At 39.9% G+C, this 20,485-nt stretch overlaps 1 protein-coding gene across 1 annotated transcript in view; it reads left to right on the top strand.

Annotated features, from left to right (window-relative positions):
- SH3RF1 (SH3 domain containing ring finger 1) overlaps positions 1 to 20,485 on the top strand; it is a 252,817-nt gene that overhangs the window by 213,146 nt on the left and 19,186 nt on the right. The window contains exons 6-9 of the mRNA XM_006902128.1: positions 6,683 to 6,834; positions 8,000 to 8,170; positions 11,416 to 11,675; positions 12,704 to 13,059. Of these exons, the coding sequence (XP_006902190.1) occupies positions 6,683 to 6,834; positions 8,000 to 8,170; positions 11,416 to 11,675; positions 12,704 to 13,059 (939 nt within the window). The remainder of the gene's footprint in view (positions 1 to 6,682; positions 6,835 to 7,999; positions 8,171 to 11,415; positions 11,676 to 12,703; positions 13,060 to 20,485) is intronic.

Genomic DNA, 20,485 nt, shown 5'->3' with positions numbered 1-20,485 from the left:
TTCTTATAAAACATATTTGCAATGAATAAGTCATTGATTGTATAAAATTCAATCATTCTATCTCCAGCTCCATTTCTGTCACCAAGCCCATGTTTTCCAACTACTGATTCTTCTCTGTTCCCAACTTTTGCATTCTGGTCACCCATTATTATCAGTGCATCTTGATTGCATAGTCTATCTATCTGATTGTAAAAGTTGGTGGAAATAATTTATTTATTCTTCTTTGGCTCTGGTTGTTGATGTATATATCTGAATGATAGTGGTATTCACTGGACTTCCTTGTAAGCATGTGGATATAATCCTGTCACTCACAATGTTGTACTTCAAGATGGATCTAGAAATTACTTTTTTAACTATGAAAGCGACCCCATTTTTCCTCATCTTTTCATCTCCAGAGTAATATATCATATGATCATCTGACTCAAAATGCCTCATGCCAGTCCATGTCATCTCTCCAATGCCTACTATGCCAGATAGAGTATTCAAAATCCGTGCACATGACCATCTCATCACCATTTTGACTAGCAAGTGGCCTGTCTGTGTCCTGGAATCCACCTGCCTTCTTTCTTCCCTGAGGGGGCCAAGGAGGACCCTTAGAGGTTATGCCACAGTTGAAATCGCATTTTTTCTGACACCGGAGGCCATGCTTCACACTACAGAGTTGCCCCTTCAAGATCAGTGTATCTGGGAAACAGAACCTGGATGTGGAAAAATACCTTAGCAAGCCATTTGTGAAGCCTTATTTTTAAGATAAATGTTGTTTGGAAATAGTCCTGTCTGCATCAGACCATTTCCACATGCAGGTGGCCTGAATCAGAGTGTTAAGAAATCACAAGCAGGAAACACAGTTTTAATGAAGAGTAGAATTACATCCATTTTTGACTGTCACTGTTTCTTTCAATCACCTGGGCTTTAGCAATAGACAAGTTTTTATTTTGTTAATATAGACCTTTTGAACTTACCTAACATTAAACTACCAATGATAAATTGCTTTTCAAGACCCTTTAAATTTAGCTTTTGGTAGTGAATGGTGCTAATAACCTAAAGGTGGCACCTCTGGTGGTTCAAATTCAGCAGTGGCTCTGTGGGATAAAGTCTCTTCCCATGCAGTTGATGGCCTCTGAACCCTACTGGTGTGTCAGCTGTGAATCAGTTCCAAATTGATGGCAGTGAGAGAGAAAACTTGTGAAAAGGAGTCTCTGAGTGGGGCAGAGCTACTATACTCAACTGCTGACCTCTTGGTAGCAGTAACCTTCTTGGGAGTAATAATCCACCCAGCAGTACTGAGGAATAAAGACTTGGCAATCTACTTCTGCAACGATTACATTCATTGAAAACCCAGCACAACTGCAGCCTGTCACACTTGCGGTCAATCTGATTCAGAACTGACTTGACAGTATTTTTTTTTAAACCAGTGGAAATGGCATTTAGTTTAGTATTTAGTTTTAAAATAATATTAAGTTAACAAAATATTGTTAGCAGGATGTGACATGTTCTGTCAGGACCATGAATGACTATTTTGCTGCTTCTGGGGGAGTGTATCAGCATATGGTGCCTGGACTGGCCCGGCCATGAAGTAAGAGGCCATTCTCCAGGTCAGCTCCGGGTGACTGCGGGGCTGTGGTTTGCTCTGCAGAAATGTCAGGTCTTGCAGGATACCAGAGTGCCTGAAGCAGAATACACGGTGGATTACCTTTTGAACTTCCACATCACCAGATTATTTCAGTTTAGTTGTTTATAAAACAACCCACAGTACTTCCTAGTCGGTCACAGCCCTGGCCTCACCAGCAGAGCCCTATCATTTTACCAACCGCACAGGGCTGAACAACATCAAGGAGCCTGATATGAATCGGACTTTTTCTTGTGGTTCTTTTCCTGTACGCTTATGCACACTCAAATTCATGGACACACTTCCAAAAGATCCTTAAACCAGTATTTGAGGGAATACCTGCCCAATTTTACTAGCGCCATCTATGCTTCCATTCAGAACTGGTAGCTTACATATTGGACTGACTGCTAACTGAAAAAGTAGCCACTTCTAGGGAGAAATATTAAAGTGTCTGCTTTGGTTAAGATTTACAGCCTCAGAAGTCTGATGTCATCATAGAAGCTACTCGTTGGCAGTTGGCTTGATTTTTGGGCTTATGCTTCAGGTGAAGGAGCCCTGGAAATATGGTGGTTCCCATCTACTAAGCAGAAGGTTTGGCAGTTCAAGCCCACTCATTAGAATCTTGAGAGACAGACATAGCTGTTTGCAAGAAAACCCTATGGGGCAGTTCTCCCCACACATAGGTCACTTACACATTGGAATTGGCTCAGTGACACTTAGCAGATTCAGCATCATGATTTAGTCAGCAAAAAAAGAAAGACAGCCATAATTTTTGTCCAGGCACAGCCTTTGGGATCTTTCAAAATATTTTTTGGTCTATTTTAATGTCTACTATTACTCATGGCAAATTTACATAAAACATTTATTTGCTCCTTTAAAAATCATATCAGGTGACCCTTCTTTACATAAAAAGATCCCCCACCCTCCCTGCATATTAGAGAGAGCTTTAGTAGTCTAGTGAGTAAAGAATCGCACTGCCAGTCTGTAGGCATATGGTTCAAATCCACCCGCTGCTCCACAGGAGAAAGATGAGCAAGTTCTTCCAATGCTGTTTACAGCTTCCAAAAACCAGCTGGAGGGTCAGCTTTGAGTCAGTTCTGACTCGATGGCAATGAGATAGTAAAAAACAAAAACACACAACAAACTGCTATTGAGATGATTCTGGTAACTTACATATTTAATAAGGTGAAGATATATTAAACTAATACATGCAAAGGCTGTGTGGATCATAACAAACTGTGGCTGACTCTGAGAAGAATGGGAATCCCAGAACACTTGATTGTGGTAATGCAAGACCTATACTTGGACCAGGAGGCAGTCGTCAGAACGGAGTAGGGTAACACTGCATGGTTCAAGTCATCAGAACGGAGCAGGGTAACACTGCATGGTTCAAAATTGTGAAGGTCGTATACCAGGGATGTGTCCTGTCTCCACACCTTTTCAACCTATATGCAGAACAGATTATCCAGGAGGCTGGGCTCTATGAGGAGAAGTGTCGTGTCAGGATTGGTGGAAGATTCATCACCAATTTGCGTTATGCAGATGACACAACCCCGCTTGCTGAAACTGAGGAGGACCTGAAGCACTTGCTGCAGAGGGTCAAGGACTGCAGCCTTCAATATGAATTGAGGCTCAATATCAAGAAGACAAAGATTCTCACCACTGGACCAACTGGCAGCATCAGAATGGACGGTGAAGAGATTGAGATCATTCACAGCTTTAGTTTGCTTGGCTCCATGGTCAACACTCTCGACACCAGTAGCCAGGAAATGCGATGGGAAAGTCTGCTGTTAGGGACCTCTCCAAAGTACTGAAGAGCAATGGTGTCTCTCTGGAGACTAAGGTGCGTTTGATACAGGCCATGGTCTTTGCTATCACTTGTTATGCATCAGAGAGTTGGACAATGACCAAGAAGGATAGAAGGAGAATTGATGCCTTTGAGCTGTGTTGCTGGAGAAGAGTATTGAGAATACCATGGACTGCTAGGAAAGCAAACAGATTCATCCTGGAAAGGGTTAAACCGGGCGGCTCCCTGGAAGCAAGGATTCTGAGGCTCCATCTAACATACTTTGGACATATTGTAAGGAGAGATCGGTCCTTGTTAGAGGGACATCATGCTTGGGAGGGTGGAGGGACAGCCCAGGAGAGGAAGACCCTCTATGAGGTGGATTGATTCAGTCACTAGGGTAATCAAGATGGGCGTATCGGAGACGGTGCGATTGGCACAGGACAGAACAGAGTTTAGGGCTGTTGTACATAGGGTCGCTATGAGTCTCAAGCGACTCGACAGCACATAACAACAATAATATTAAACTCATTGTTATCAAGTAGGAACTGACTCATAGCTAACCCTCTAAAGGATTTTTTTTCAAGGCTGTTAATCGCAGGGAAAGAGATTGTGGATTCAAACTACTACAGAGGCTTAGTCTTTGGATTAGCCACACAACTCCTACAGACTAACTGCAAGATCTCTGCGAAAGAGGTATTTGGGTTTTTTAAAATTGTGATTTTAATGAAAGTTACAGAAGAGTTGAAATTTTTTTTTATTTTCTACTAGTTTATTAACAAAATTAAAATACATTGTTTTTAAGACCAAATTCTTTCCATTTCCCTCACCCCCCACCCCCCATCAAATTGTACAACTCCATGGATAATTCTCCCTCCCCATGCACATCCTCATCTCTCTACTTCCACCCTCTCCCACCCCTCTTGGATTCTTATACTCATCTACAATAATTGTTTTATACAATATTTATCCTTGTGGGACTGAGTTAGTTCACTTAACCTAATGCTCTCTAGTCCCTCCCAAGTTAGGTAATAATTTACAAAATCATTGCTCCTGAGTGATGCGTAATATTCCATTGTGTAATATACCATAATTTCTCAATCCATTCATTTGTGGTTGGACATCTGGGCTGTTTCCATGTTCTTGTGATGGTGAATAATGCTGTACGTTATTGGTGTACAAATCTTCATTTAGGCCCCAGTTCTCATCTTCTCAGGATATATTCCAAACAGTGGAATACCTGGGTCATATGGAATTTCCATGTTCAGCTGTTTGAGGAAGCGCCAAACAGCCCTCCAGAAGGGTTGTACCATTTTACAATCCCATCAACAATGTATAAGAGTTCCAGAAAGGTTGGATTTTTATTTACTCATTGTTGTACATTTAACAGGCTTTGTTGATTTTCTTTCTTCTTAACAGAATTTTATGTGTGAGATGAGGGTTTTTTGATTCTTTGCCTTGAGTTCCATGTTCAATCATTCCTACCCATGGTTACTGTCAGGCCTTGTTGAATACTTATTTGTGTCCTACCTTTGTACAAGTCATACTGCTTTGAGATTTGGGCTTTTAGGAAGATTTCCATGAAAAATTGGCAAATGGTAATTGTACAGGTTCCCTGTATGTCCCGCTGTGTACTGTCTAGACTTGTTACCTCACCCATCAAGCCATTGATGTGTGTTACTGGTGAACCACCCAGGCCTCATTTGCTGACTGAGAGTTTCTCCAAGGTGATCTTTCTTTCTGTCTTCATTGTTACCAAGAGGAGGCCTAATGAAATGCATGCTTGACCTTCTCCTGGTTAAAGGTTTCTTGTCTCTAAGCCCCAGAACATGCAAATCCCAAAGCCTGAAACAAATGTTAATGCTGCCGCATAACTCTAAGGAGAATATGACTGATGTTTTTATGAAGGGTCTTGATTTTAGAACTGACCTCTGCCTGGTTCAGAGTGTTGATGAGCAGCTCTGCCCCTGTGTGTTCTGCACTAAAGGTACTGCAACTCCTTTGTTGCAACGTAGGAAAACTTAGCAAAAGTCACTTTAGCAAAAAAAATTAAATAGAACGCGTGAAACAGTTGCACATATATTTAGAAATTGGAAGTTTTTTTCTACTCAGTAATAGTTGATGAGATTCTTATTTTCACTCAAAAAATAGAACTGAAATGACTATTATGAACTATGTTTAGAAATCACTGGTTTCTTTTCTTATTAATATGCTGGAGGGAAGAAGCTATTTGGAGGAGGCCTGACAGCTCAGTGGTTAAAGTGCTTACCTGCCAACCAAAAGGTCAGAAGTTTGAACCCTTCCAGATGAGCAGGAAGAAGATGTGGGATACTCTGTGGGGCTGTTCTCTGTCCTACAGGGTCACTGTGAGTCAAAATTGACTCAGTAGCATTGGATTTGGTTTGATTTAAAAACTTTTTATGCCGCCCTAGGTATATTCTACTTCTTTGATTCCGTTTTTCTATCTAGTGTCTCAAAGATTTGGGGAGATGAGGTGGGGATTCTGGCAGTCTTTGTATGCCCGTTTTCCCAGGAGTTTCAGTATACATACCCTTAAAGAATTATCTGGGGTTTATAGATCAGAAGGTAACAATTGCTCCATTGATTCTCAGAAGCATAGAATCCTTTAGGCAGAACCCTATTAGGCAGTGCCCATAAAGAAACGAGCAGCTTTTCACTGGTGTACTTGTCAAAGATTACCATCCTTGATAGGACTAAATTTCAAAAGCTGGTAAAGTTAAGAAAAGAATAAGCAAAGTAGCAACAATAGTGCAATGATTGTGGCTTGCTATTGTTTGGCCTTTTTTGGATACCTGGCATCAAAGGACATTTTCTTCTGAAGAATTGGTTTGAGATAGAGCACAGCTAGCTTGTTTTGTGTTGTGTTTAAGTTTCAGGTTACAGAAACAATCACAAATTAATTCCTAGCAAGCAGTGTGACATTGTAGCTGCTCCTTTGAAAAGGGCTTGGATTCTTGTCCAAGTCTGTACTTAAAAGTGCTATTAATCTTAAAATTGCATGCAGTCGTTTCATTTTTTTTACCCCCTTCCCTCCTCCCAAGGGTGATTACTTACCTGTTTGCTGAAAAGGTTGCTGTGGCTTTAAGATCTGAAAGCAGAGCAAGAGATGAATAAAAAGGGGGCTTTCATTGGAAGTGGCCTGCTGCTTCTGCTCTGTGTGGATGCCATTAGAGTGGTTTTTCATGGATTTCTGACTACTTTTCCCTCCCACCTTAAATAAAAGATGTAAATAAATATTTTCTTCCTTTCTTTCTTGCCTATTCCAGACTATGAACCCTCCTCTTCCCCCGCCCCCTCTCCTGGCTGCCACCATTGCTTCCACACCACCAGGTGCAGCTGCATCTGGAATAGGACCGAGACCCACAGCAGGAGCGGCTGACCAGATTGCACATTTACGACCCCAGACTCGCCCCAGTGTGTAAGTGAGGGTGTCATTTATTACTGTTCAAGTGTTCCTTTAAAACTAAGCCCAGATACAGAGCCAAAGAAACACCTTCTGATCAGAGCTGGTGACAGGCTTATGGCCCACCAAGTGGTTTGTGTTCTGCAAACTTCCACCCAGCCATGAATATAATTAGAGGACTGCTGAAACAAAATGCATTTAATACATGAGCTTGCTAGGTAGCCATCCTGCTGAGCAGAGGCCTTTCATAGTGTAGGGAAGCCTAGCTGTTTACTTCTCCACAATATTATATGTGTATAGAACTGCCTCTTTGTGCAACTACTGTTTGAGCTTTCTCCCCCTTCATTTTCATTCCTTGAATTAGGACACTTAAGAATGGGAAAGTATTTCACACAAATCAGATTTGGTTGGACTGTGCATGTGAAAAGCTGTAAGTCTCCAGCAGTTAGTACCCAGAAAAATCTAATTATCCTGTTCAGAGCTTACTAATGGCAGAATAGAGCTACATTTTTGTGAGTCCTTTGTTGTGTGCATTTATCCTTTAACCATTTAGAGCAATACTAATAGGAACTATATGTAGCTTACCATATGTAGATGGGCATGGTCACCTTGCATTGCGGTTTGGATTTGCACTCTCTGTGATCAAGGCCCTCTTTTCCTTTGACTTTTTCCATATGTAGTAGTTTTCCTGACCAAGCACACAAGGCAGGTGCGGCCCCAAGATTCTAGGTTTGGCTTATATGTGGAAGGCAGCATGTTGTACTTCCCAATGGGATTTCATACCATATGTTGTCATCTGGGGCTATTTCCCAAGCCTAACAAGTGCCATTTGAAGAGCTCAGTTTTCCCAGTGGGTCTCTAATCTCCAGCAGCAAGTTAGGCACTCTCAGAAGCTGCATTAATTCTTTCACACCACTTGAGTACCATTTGGAGGTTAGTCACTTTCACACTGGGAGAAATGGCCTCAGTAGTTCTTAATCAGAAAGCATTCTGCCGTTTACATGTAGACAGCAAAGCCTCTTTCAGTAGAGAATTACCAGTGCTGTTTACAGGTTAAATTGTTATACTGTCTACTTTATAAGAAATATTGAAGTATTGTAGTACTATTGTACTACAAAGAAAAAATTGTACGCATCTTGAGGTTTGTCTGTTACTCAAACTGTATTCTTCTCTATTTTAGGTATGTTGCTATATACCCATATACTCCCCGAAAAGAGGATGAGCTGGAGCTGAGAAAAGGGGAGATGTTTTTAGTGTTTGAACGTTGCCAGGATGGTTGGTTCAAAGGGACATCAATGCATACTAGCAAGATAGGGGTTTTCCCTGGCAATTATGTGGCACCAGTCACAAGGTATGGTTTTGAGTAAATGGTGTACTAAATTTTGAACACAGAGACTTTGTTCTTTTGCCTTGTTTTCAGCCTATTGAGATTCCTTCACATGATTGCTTCTGCTACATATCTGCATGTTTTTAAAATCCATTCTCTCTAGTTGATAAAATCCCTTGGAACCTTAAAATTTTTTAGGTAACTTTTCACATGGGTATGTGTGAACTGTGGGGTTTTACTGAAAAATAGTCTGGACTTTAAATTATTCAGGCGATGACGGGTTTGGAAGCAGGAGTGGCATCTACTTCCTAAACAACTGCTTCTGGATGCTCTAAGAACTCTGATAAATGTCAATAGTTGTAGACGGGCTTCAGGCCTTTTGTTCTTAGGGTCGCTGTGAGTCATGCTCGACTCAAAGGCAATCAACAACAATTTATCTATTAGATGATTCAATTACATCTTCCTGCCAGAAAGTAAAGAGCACAGTGTTTAATATAAACAAAAACTATTTTATTAGTTCTTGCATGTTTATATAATGCTTACTGTATGCCAAGAAGGCAGATTCCAAGATATACTGCACATTTTGACTCTTAATGTCAAACAGCTCATTGATGTAGGTGCCCATTTTTAAGAGGTGAAGAAGTGGAGGCGCAGAGACATGAAATAACTTGTCTGAGATCACATCATGGGGAAGTGTTCGTATGCATGTGGTCTGACTCTTTAATTATTCTGTATCACTTGTGGTTAATTTCTAGAGTTCTGGCAATTAATATCTAGAATATAATCAGAAATAAAATTTCTTAAACTATGTCATAGCTCTTACGCAGCTGAGTACAGGTTTGTTTTCCAGGGGACATTTGGCAAGTCTAGAGACATTTTTGGTTATCACACTTTGGTGAGGGAAAACATGTTACAGGCGTTTGGTAGAGGGTGAGGATGCTGGGAGACACCTTACAATGTTTACAGAACAGGCTGCTATAAAAAAAAGAGGCATTGTTTGTCCCCAAATATCAATACTCCTGAGGTTGAGAACCTTCCTATAGGATGATAAGACCTATAAGGTTTAGATATACCAATTGAATTTGTTTCAAGATAAAAAGCACCTTCTGGTGATTGAGGGCCAGTAACCTTGGAAATGGAATGAAGAGACTTATAATGGCATCACCTTCGAGAGATGTGTAATTTTTGAACTGGGCACTCAATAAATGGTTCAGGTTTAGCTGTATTAAATCATTCCTCAAACCCCTTGATTAACAAATGGCTTAATGAACTGACATGTTTGTCAGCTGTTGGCCTTGATTTATGGGCTGGCCAGCCGCCTAATCAAATGAAAATCACAATTGTTGCAGATGGTGACAGAATGTTAGCTTTCATTTGACTTGCAGATTTTTATTCAATATAAACCTTTTCTGTCTGTGTTAAATTCTACATTCAGGAACTATCCTACCCAGAAATTGGCAGATAGACTGCTTTGCTTTAAAAAAAAAATCCCAAGGCAAATAAACCCAAAAAAACCAATAAAAATATGAAGTCAATGAAGGAAAACATATTTATAAAATATAAAAACAAGTTATTGAAAGTCTTATTGCTTCTTTACCTTTGGAGTAATGCATATGTGTAGTAAATTCTCTATTCATCATAGTACAGAATAAGGATGTTCAGGTATATGAAGTATTCTACTTAGTAAAAGGTTACTAAATGTGGAGTTACATTTTTAATTATAACATTAAAAATGCTTTATGCGAAACTATACCAAATATACCAAATATATAACAACATACCAAATATAATTTAATTGAAATCAAACAGTGACTATTTGTTTAACACGTTACCACACACTTTTAAATTGACGACCATGCTTAGAAACACGTTTTTTTCCCTCCCCACTATAGCCGTCATTTGCGGCAACAGGTTTTATGTATACATTTGTAAGGAAACTCTGATGGCTTAGTGATGAGGAGTTGCACTGTCAACCCAAAGACACCCAGTTCATTTTTGCCAGCCACTGTGTAACAGAAACATGAACAGTCTCTTTCCATGAAATTTACTGCCTCTGAAAACCCGCTGGAGAATCAAATGTGAGTCACTTCTGACTCGATGGTACAGAATAACAAAAACAACAACATGCATTGATAACAAAGGAGCCTTAGTGGTCATAATATGTTACCTGTTGAGTTGCTAATGGAAATGTTGGCTGCTCAAAACCACCAACTACTCCACAGATGAAAAATGAGACAATTGGCTCTCATTAACATTCACATTCTGGAAACCCAGTGGAGGATTGCCATGAGTTGGCATTGACTCCATGTATTGGTTTTAGAGTTTTGCTTTGTTTTTTTATGTACTTGTAATGGAGCAAGCCTGGAAGAATAGAAAAGAGCCATCTTCACACTGGTCCTGCCTTCAGTGTACATCTGTTAGTACCAAGGCACATTCTATAATCAAAGGCCAAAATATGAACAATATGTGGAATATATAAATAGAAGGAAGAAATCTACATGACGCAGTAGAAGCATAAGGTCTTCATCCGTAGCTGTAGGGAAAACCAAACCAGTTGTCAGATTTCATTCCAACTCCTGACATTTCCATGTGTTTCCAGAGTAGAGCTGAGCTCCATGGGGTTTTCTTGGCTGTAATGTTTATGGAAACATGTTGTATCTAGCAACTGTTTGGTACATTTGGACTGCCAACCTTTCAGGTAATAGCTAAGAGCAAACCATGTGTGCCACCTGGGGAGCTTTGGCTAAAGCCACCTTGAGTGATAGGATTTGTACTGAACCCTCAAGCATAAATGAGACTGATATAGGTCAAGAAAAGCTAAAAAGGGATATTCTAAAAACATATGTGTATGTGAATATATATGGGACCAAGGAAGAGGAAGAGGAGAAAACACACAAAAGAGCTACAAAAATGTGGTCATTGTAATATAACAAAGTAGTTTCATTAGTGGACGAAGCGAGAGAATCTAGGACATTGAAAGTTGGAGATACTTGACCTTGTTAGGGAAAACCAAACTCAGTAAGTGTATATTCTTGAGCAGAGCATGGTATGAGATTTTGAGTGCCTCAGAAGACATTTCATGACCTTTGTGTTCCTAAGGGCTGTCATTACTTTGAATTTACTATTCTTAAACTTCATAAAAAGAACTTTTTTTTTTCCTCCAGTGCTCTCTCTATAACACTCTGAATCATTATTTGTCTTGTGTTCAACTTTTCTCTCTCCCATTTGCTAATGCACTGAGCCTTCTGTCTGTGTTTCTGTCTTGACAGGGCAGTGACGAATGCTTCCCAAGCTAAAGCCCCCATGTCTACTGCTGGCCAGACAAGTCGAGGGGCAACCATGGTCAGTCCCTCCACTGCAGGAGTCCCTGCCCAGAAGCTTCAGGGAAATGGTGTGGCCGGAAATCCCAGTGCTGTCCCCACGGCCGTGGTGTCAGCAGCTCACATCCAGACAAGTCCTCAGACCAAGGTCTTACTGCACATGACTGGACAGATGACTGTCAACCAGGCCCGCAATGCTGTGAGGACAGGTGAGTGAACAGTACACAAGGCTGCAACATGTTAGGAGAAGGGCTTGCCTGCCTGTGATCAGACCTTTCATGACAGATGTTTAGGAAAGCAGATGGAACATTAAAATGACGAATAACATTAGGAAATGAAAGCAGACACAGTCTAGTCAACAGCACTTTATACAGTTTCTCTCAGCTAATGCCACCCTGCTCATTAATGCAAGTCTGATCTGCAGATCAGAAGCCTGAAAGAAATTAGGCTGATCCCAAGAATGTCAATAGTACTTGACAATATGACCTCTGGAATTAAGAACATATGATCTCAGATCTCACTTCTACTAGCTACATGACCACTTTGTGAATCTGTGTGATACCAGGGTGCTTGGCTGTTACTGATGAATTTAGTCATGGGCTATTGTCAACACAACAGGAGGTTAAATAGCTTTCTTATTTCTACCACATTAAAACCCTGTTTAATGTCTTAGGTAACAACTGTGAGATAAATGAAAGGCTTATGAATGCTATCAGGGAAAATGGCCATTAAGGAGAGAAACTAAATTCATTTTTGAGTCAATTCTAACTTGTGGCAGCCCTCCGTCAGGTTTCTAAAACTGTTTATCTTGACAAGGGAGGACTGCCTTATCATTCTCCTTTGGAGCAGCTGGGGAATTCAATCTGCTGACCAAAGGGATAATAATATAATGAGGTCAGGGGACTTTCCTGGTTGGACAGTATTGGGAACCATCAGAAGTTGGTGCAGTATCTCCAATGTTATGGAAAGGCTTCCTTCCTGCCTAACGGGCCTCGGCTTATAACTGAGCTTCAAGGCATTCAAGAGACTTAAGATCTAATCAGGAAGGAGAATAGCATCTAGGGATCCAGCTGAGATTAAATGCTTTTAAACCCCTGTACAAATCCATGCTTAATTGTAATAAATGTGAAAGCAGTGTTTTATTATGATCTGATGCAGTGCTGTGATTCCTCTTTTGATGAGTGACTTTTATTAGAAAATTGATTTTTACTCTCTGCTCCCTCCTGTCATCTCCTAGTTGCAGCACACAACCAAGAACGCCCAACGGCAGCTGTGACACCCATTCAAGTGCAGAACACCACCTGCCTGGGTCCCACATCTGTGGGTCTACCCCACCATCCCTTGGCCTCCCAGCAACCTCAGCCTCCAATGGCGGGCCCTGCCACCCATGTTGCTGCCATCAATATCAGTCGAGCCAATGTACCCCTGGCCTGTGCAGCAGCGACTTCACTGACCTCCCCAAATATCACCACTGCCTCTCTGGAGACCGAGCCCAGTGGTCGGACCATCCTCCCTGGACTGCCAACATCTCCTGACAGTGCTTCTTCAGCCTGTGGGAATAGTTCAGCCATCAAACCAGATAAGGATAGTAAGGTAGGACCAACTTCCTGTTTCTGTCATTCTCTCACTTCTCAAATTATTGTTGTTAACATCCTACAAATCAGCCTACAATGCATGGTGTCACCACGCACACGGGAATGAAATGCTATGCCATCCTCATGAGCAGTTGTGGACCTGACCTTTATGATCCACACAGTTTACTGGCCGATTTTCAAAAGCAGATCACCAGGCTTTTCTAGAAGCTTCACTGAAACCTGATCGGCATCATAGCAACACACAAGCCTCCACTGAGATACAAATGGTGACTGTGCCTGAGGTGTACTGAGTGGGAATTGAATCCCATCTCCATAAAGAGAGTTCTCCACTGACCCAGGGAGCTCTGGTGGCTTAGTCCAGAGAGAGTTGCGGTGCTAACCCCAAAGCAGAACCTCTTCGGCAGTTTGAGTCCACCAGCTGGCCAGTCTTCACACAAGTAATTTACAGCCTCCCAAAATGTGCTGGAGGATCATCTATGAGTGCGTTGCAACTTGACAGCAATGAGTTGAATTGTTAAGTTGGCCAACACTTTTGCTTATAGCTAATGTTGTGTCTCAAAGTTTTGCTAATGAAGACTCATTGCCTTTAATTGCCTTTGAGGCAAGTTATAGGAAACTCAGGCACCACCCTAGTGTCATACTTGGTTCTCGGTTTAAACACCGTGGCATTGCCAGGACCCTGTGTAGGATGTCAAGGAGATTGCATGATTAAGAAGTAGTCACTTCCATTCAGGAAGATTATAATCTAGTGGAAGAATTTGATTTTTTTTTCTCCTGCAGTTACTCATCTGTTCATCATTTTGTTCTCTTTTGTTCTTCTTGTTCAGTCAGTTTTGTTTCTGGTTAGCAGGTTTATAAAAAATATTTAATATATGAAGAGATTCAAACTGTTGAACAGACGTGTAATTTGTGGACGTGTTTTATTTGACCACAGTCAGCGTGGATGCTTAAGACAGAAGTTATTATTTTGAATTGAAATGTGAGGGAGAATGATTTTTTTAGATAGAGATTGTTTTATTTTAAATAAACGTCTTGGGGAAAATGTCAAAGTATAAAGGAATAACCATTTGAAAGACTAGCTTGTGGTTGGATATAGAGGGACGTGGTATGAAACAAGGAAAATTGTAATGATTAAACCTAAGTAGAAAAGGAGGAGTTGGGAACAAGGTCTGATTACTTGTATATAATTAGGACTTTTTTCCTAAGTATTTTATTCATTTTCTTTAAAGCTATAGTCTACTCCTGATAATCATAAACTTATAGCCACCTGCTTGAGTGGTAGTGTATGATATGTGACACTATTTAAATAGTTAGATAAGCCTGTAAATAAGCGTTTATAAGGAAATAAACCATATAGCTTACTTAAAAGTTAATATTTAATTGTGAAATAACATGAGAGTAAAAAAAAAAAGTAATTGGCATTATTCAGTGCTTATAACTAACTACATTAAGGTTGTACCCAAGTTGGCACTTTCCATTTTGGTGGGTTGCCAGCAATTTGACGGCACATAACAACAACAGTACCTTTGAAAGAGTAATTTTACAGTTTTATTTTACAGTTTGGGGACAGTGAGTCTCGAGACCTTTGTTACTGATGAGAATAGGGTCTTTTTGGTTGCCACCTTCCTACCAATGCAGAATCAGTTCAGTTTCAGAAAAGAAAAAACCTCCCCCTCCCACCTCCCACAAAGATATTCTACACTTAATGCCTGAAACCTAAGAGTATGTTATTTCCTATAGCAAAAGATGAAACCTTAGTGGCACAGTGGTTAAGCCCTTGGTGGGCAACTAAAAGGTTGATGATTGGCATTTTGCAGGTGCTTAATAGGGGAAAGATGTACTATTCTGCATATTGTAATATCATATAAAGATGTACCATTATGCTTCCATAAAGATTTAAAGCCTTTGAAACCCTCCAAAATGGTTCTACTTGGCCCTGTAGGGTCACTATGAGTCAGAATCAACTGTATGGCAATGGGTCTATAGCAAGCATGGCCTGGACATGAGAAGGATTATCTAGATGAATCTAATGTGATCATAGAGTCCTCAAAGAGGAGAGATAGAAGGCTAGAGACAGAGGAGGTAAGATGTTGGCAGCACTGTCTGGAAAGACAAAACCAAGACCCTGAGCCATGAATACGAAGAGCCTCTAGAAACTGAAAGTGGCTAGGTTCTGCCCAACATTTGCCAACAAGTTTGTGGCTCTACCAGTATCTTTTTTTCCCCTTTCTATCAGTATCTTTTATGATTTGATTTTTTTTCATAAATTTGCCATAATTTGTTACAGCAGTTGTGGGAACTAATAATAGAACCTGAAGAGTCATCAAGTTGAGTACCCATCATGACCGATGACCACTGCCAAGCCATAGCTCTAGGTCATCCCCTGCCATATTCACACAGGTCTGGCACTGGGAGTTTACTGATTACAGTTTACTGTTACTCTGTACTTTGAATCCTTGTTCTTTTTGGGGGTAGGGAAGACATACAGTAAATGCCAATTAGTTTTCTTTGTGATTTCTCTTAAGATATTTGTGGGATTATCCCTTTTTAAATTTTTAAGGCTACACACTTATTGTTTTGGGTTTTTTCCCACCTAATCCTTTGTCACAAATTTTACATTTTCCTTTCCTAACTCTGTTACTTTATTTGCTGTTCCAAGTACACTGTGGAGACTTTTCTTGGTTGGTATATAGTCAGTGATTCTATGATTGTCATCACTCAGTCTTGACTCCTCATCACCAGCATTTCATTTGGCCCAAGTTTCTCCATCACATTCATAAGATACCAGAGTTCACATGCCATTGCTGAAATGTCTTCCACATCCTCCCTTCCAAATAGCTACCTCAGTTACCTCATCATTTCTGCTGTTACTTATTCTTAACAGGCTTCTCCTGGAGGAGCTCCTGCTCAGAATCTCATTTTCTTTCCAAAGTGCTCATAAAACTTTCATTTAACACTCTCCCTAGAGCCTCTGTTTTAGAATTTTCCAGACAGTCTGCGAAGTTCATTGCTGTCTTCTTTTTTGCAAGCCAGGAATACATGTGCCCCTTCTGGGCCTTATGTAAACCCTCATCCCACATCTATCTGGATCTCTCAAAGATGATTGATTGCATTTTAAAAAATTATTCAGGTGAAATATAGCAAAATGAAACATTTTAAGTGAATAGTTCTGTTTAGTGCATCCATAATAGTATGTAAACAATTATGTTTTAGTTCCCAAACATTTCTATTTATTGACTGTATGTTGACTCTTAGTTCTGTCTGTTCTCTGAAGTGAAATGTGTCTATCAAGAGAAGTAGTTTGATCCCTATGTTTCAGGCACTTCACCTGTTTTCATTTTATGAAGGTTTGTTCTTCCTTTCCAAGTCTAAAGATTATTCTTCCCTTCTTATTTTCTCTGAATCATCATCCACCCCAGGCAGTAGGTTTCTATCTTTCTTGTATTTTTGGTTTCAAGCATAACATTTCAAGTTAACAATTCTGTTTATACGTCCACATGGTTTGTGAACAAATTTTAACTCCCAAACATTTCTGTTGATTTCAAATATAACTTTAAAACCACCCTTTTTGTCTTTAACAGTTTTGCAAATTTAAACTCATTCTAATCATTAGCCTTCTTGAACTGCCATGGGCCATGATAAAATCTTTGCTGTGAGCCCAACTCATGATCTTTTGTACATGTCCTTTCAAAACCCATTAGGCTGCTCCATGGAGGAACCTATAGATAACTCCACATTTTCATCTCCTGAAATAATATGGGATTGTATAATTAGATTTTTACTTTTGAAATCCTTCCCATTCTTCTTGATTCATCTTTACTTTTTACTTTCAGGTCATGCATACATTTTCTTTGAACTTTCAAAATCGATCCTTTTAAGTATACAAGTTAAAATCTAACTACAGTCAGTTTCTTCCGGTGCTTTCTTCCAAGTCCTCAATATTTCAGATATACCAGCCAGACCCTTCCACCCACTAACTGGTCTCTACTAACCCTAGTTGATCAGAACTAGGTTAACTCTGAAAGTTTGCTGCTTTTTCTGTGAGATTAAATTATCAGCAAATCAAGGGAGAAATGCATCAAAAATTCTAGTTTTAAGCAGATACTTTCCAGAAAATATCTAGGGAGTGTCTCTCTCTCTCTCTCTCTTTCACCCTCTCTCTCTCTGACCAACACATACAAACTCGCATACACCCCACACACAGAAGATTCTTTCAGCTGTTTTCGTAACTGTCTATTCTTTTTGAACCTTATTTTAGTTGAAAGTTCTACCTCACAAGGTTCTTGTAGTTTCCAGAAAAGCTGGTTTTGAGTTCCTCAATTAAAATCTCTCGTTAAGTTTGATTATCTTTATGCTTTCAAAACATCATCTCAGTTTTGTTTAACCAGTAGAACATTTTATCTGGACATTCTAAAATTTCACACTTAATTAAAAATATGTGTTGTTTGATCATCTAGTCTCTAAGCAGGGAGCTCTGGTGTCCTAGTGCAAAAGGAGTTGTGCTGCCAATCCAAAGGCAAGCAGTTCAAATCCACCAGCCGCTCCACAGGAGTTGGATGGATAATCTCCTCCAATGTGATTCACAGCCTCTGAACCCACTAGAGGGTCATCTCTGAGTTGGTTCAGACTCGGCTGTACACAACAACAGTAACAACAATGTTCTGATTACAAAGAACCTTGGTAGCATCAACAACAAGCATGTTGTTGTTAGGTGCCGTAGAGGTGAGTATGAACCATAGCAACCCTGCAAATTACAGATCTGACCCTGAACTCTCCTATTCCATCCTCACACCTCCTCACACCTCCTGACACACTAGAGCTCTAGAGCTCATTGCGACAGTCACGGTGTCAATCCACCTGGTTGAGGGTCTGTCTCTTGTTGACCATCTACCTTTCTGAGACTCGTGTACCTCTCCAAGGAATAGCCCCTCCTAGCAGCACGCTTGAAGTATGTGAGGCAAAGCCCCATCATCTTTGTTTCCAAAGAGCACTCTGGCTGCACCCTTTCCAAGACATACTTGTTCGTTCTCTTGGCTGTCCATGGGATGTTCCAGTGCTCTTCTCCAACACCACAGCTCAAAGGCATCAATTGTTCTTCTCTCACCCTTATTCATTGTCTAGCTCTCAGATGCATAGCAAGTGATTGGAAAGACCATGATCTGAATCAGATGCACCTTTGTCCTCAAACTGACATCATTACTCCTCATTACTTTAGAGAGGTCCCTAACTGCACACCTTCCCCGTGTAATGTGTCTCCTTATTTCCTGATTTCTGGTACCAGGGGTGTTAATTGTAGATCCAAGTAAGATGAAACCGTTGACCATTTCAGTCTTTTCTCCATCTATCACGATGTTGCCTTTCAGATTAGTGGTAAAAATCTTTGTCTTCTTGACATTGAGATGCAATCCATATTGAAGGCTGTATTCTTTGATTCTCTGCAACAAGTGCTTCAAGTCCTCCTCACTTTCAGCAAGCAAGGATGTATAACACATGTTATTGCTGAGTCTCCCTCCAGTCCTGATGTCACATTATTATAGAGCCCAGCATTTCGAATAATTTGCTTAGCATACATATTGAACAGGTATGGAGAGAGAGAATACAACCCTGACACACTCTCTGCCTAATTTTAAACCATGTAGTGTTCCCTTGCTTTGTTCACATAACAGCTTCCTGGTCCAGGTATATGTTTCACATGAGTACAATTAAGTGCTCTGGGATTTCTCCATTCTTCTCAACGTTAGCCATAACTTGTTATGATCCACACAGTCAAATGCTTTGGCATAGTCATTAAACTGTAAATAAATAGATACTCTTCTGGTATTCTTTAGTCAGGATCCATCTGACATCATCAGTTATATCCTGGGTGCCACAGCCTCTTCCAAATCCTGCTTGAACTCTGGCAGTTCCCTTTCTATGCACTGTTATAGCTGTTTATAAATAATCTTCAGCAGTATTTTGCTTACATGTGATAATTAATGATATTGTTCTATAGTTTTCACATTCTGTTGGATTACCTTTCTTGGTAATGGGAACAAATATGGATCTCTTCCAATCTGTTATCCAGACAGCAGTTATCCAAAAATCCTAACATAAACTGGTAAGCGCTTCCAGGGCTGTGTCTGTTAATTGAAACAAGTCAGTTAGTATGCCATCGATTCCTAGGGATTTATTTTTACCATTGCCTTCAATGTAGCTTCCACTTCTTCCTTCATTGCCAGTTCACTTGCTTCAAACAAGAGGCCTGCCTGCAAGCCTCTTGTTTGAAACAGTTGAATTTCTGAAAGTAGGTAGTTTTGCTGTTTGGTTTTGTTTTTTGTTTTGTTTTATTGGTTTTTTTGTTTGTTTGGTTTGGTTTGGTTTTTACTTTATTAACAATTAGGTATAAGTTGTTTGGTCATTTTTAGTTAATTAACAATCAGTTGTGGGCTGGAAGCCTCTTATTTAAACCAATTAGGAACCAGTGGGTGGGCCTTTGTGATTAAAAATTTGTTGGGCCTCATTTGAAGACTGATTTGCTATTAGAGTTATAAACTAAATTGGCAGTTTGTTGTGTTTGGGGGAGAAGATTGTTCTACTTGGTATAGGACTTGTCTGTCAGCTTGCTGTACTTAGGTAACTTGTAGGTTGCTGTGATACTGAAAGCTATACCATTGCTGTGTCAAGTGCCATAATTGTAGCCCATGGTGGACAGGTTTTAGTAGTGCTCCCAGGTTAAGACAGAGTAGGAAGCAGAATTGCCCATCCATTTTTTAAATAACAGGCCTTTGAAAACCTTAGTTATAGTAGTAATAGTAGAGCCCAGACTGAAAGTTGGTTGAAATGAGGAAAAATAATGGTAAACATCCTTTAGTAATTGGAACATGGAATGTACATAGCTTGAAAGTTGGAAAACTAGAAGTTTTGGAAAATGAAATGAACGCATGAACATCAACATTCTATGCAATAGCGAGATGAGATGGACTAGCTTTAACTACCTTGAATCAGATAATCATATGATATACTATGCTGGGAATGAAAAACAGAAGAAGAATGTTGTTACATTCATAGTCAGAGAGTCAATTTTAAGTTCTATCCTGAAATACAGTGTTGTGAGTGATAGGATGTTATCTATATGCATGCAAGGAAGACCTATTAATATGACTTTAATTCACAAATACATTCTTACATCTAGAGCCGAAAAGAAAGAAATTCAAGATTTTTTACCAAATCTTGCAGAAATTGACCAAACATGCAAACAGTGAAGAAGGAGTAGTAGTTTGAAAATATGGGCTTCATTTCCAAAGAAAAAAGTGAACTGTAGGGTAGGGGGGCAGGGAGGAAAATGTGAAACAATGAATGAATGGAAATACAAGTTCTTTATAAACTTTCATTAAAATCTCAATTAAGAAAATTATAAAAAAAGAATATTGACTGTATTATGAATG

Source organism: Elephantulus edwardii, unplaced genomic scaffold (genome assembly GCF_000299155.1).
Source record: "Elephantulus edwardii isolate Elephantulus edwardi_28Jun2011 unplaced genomic scaffold, EleEdw1.0 scaffold00371, whole genome shotgun sequence".
In the NCBI taxonomy this organism is placed as follows: Eukaryota; Metazoa; Chordata; class Mammalia; order Macroscelidea; family Macroscelididae; genus Elephantulus; species Elephantulus edwardii.
This window is presented reverse-complemented; position numbering and strand designations above follow the sequence as displayed.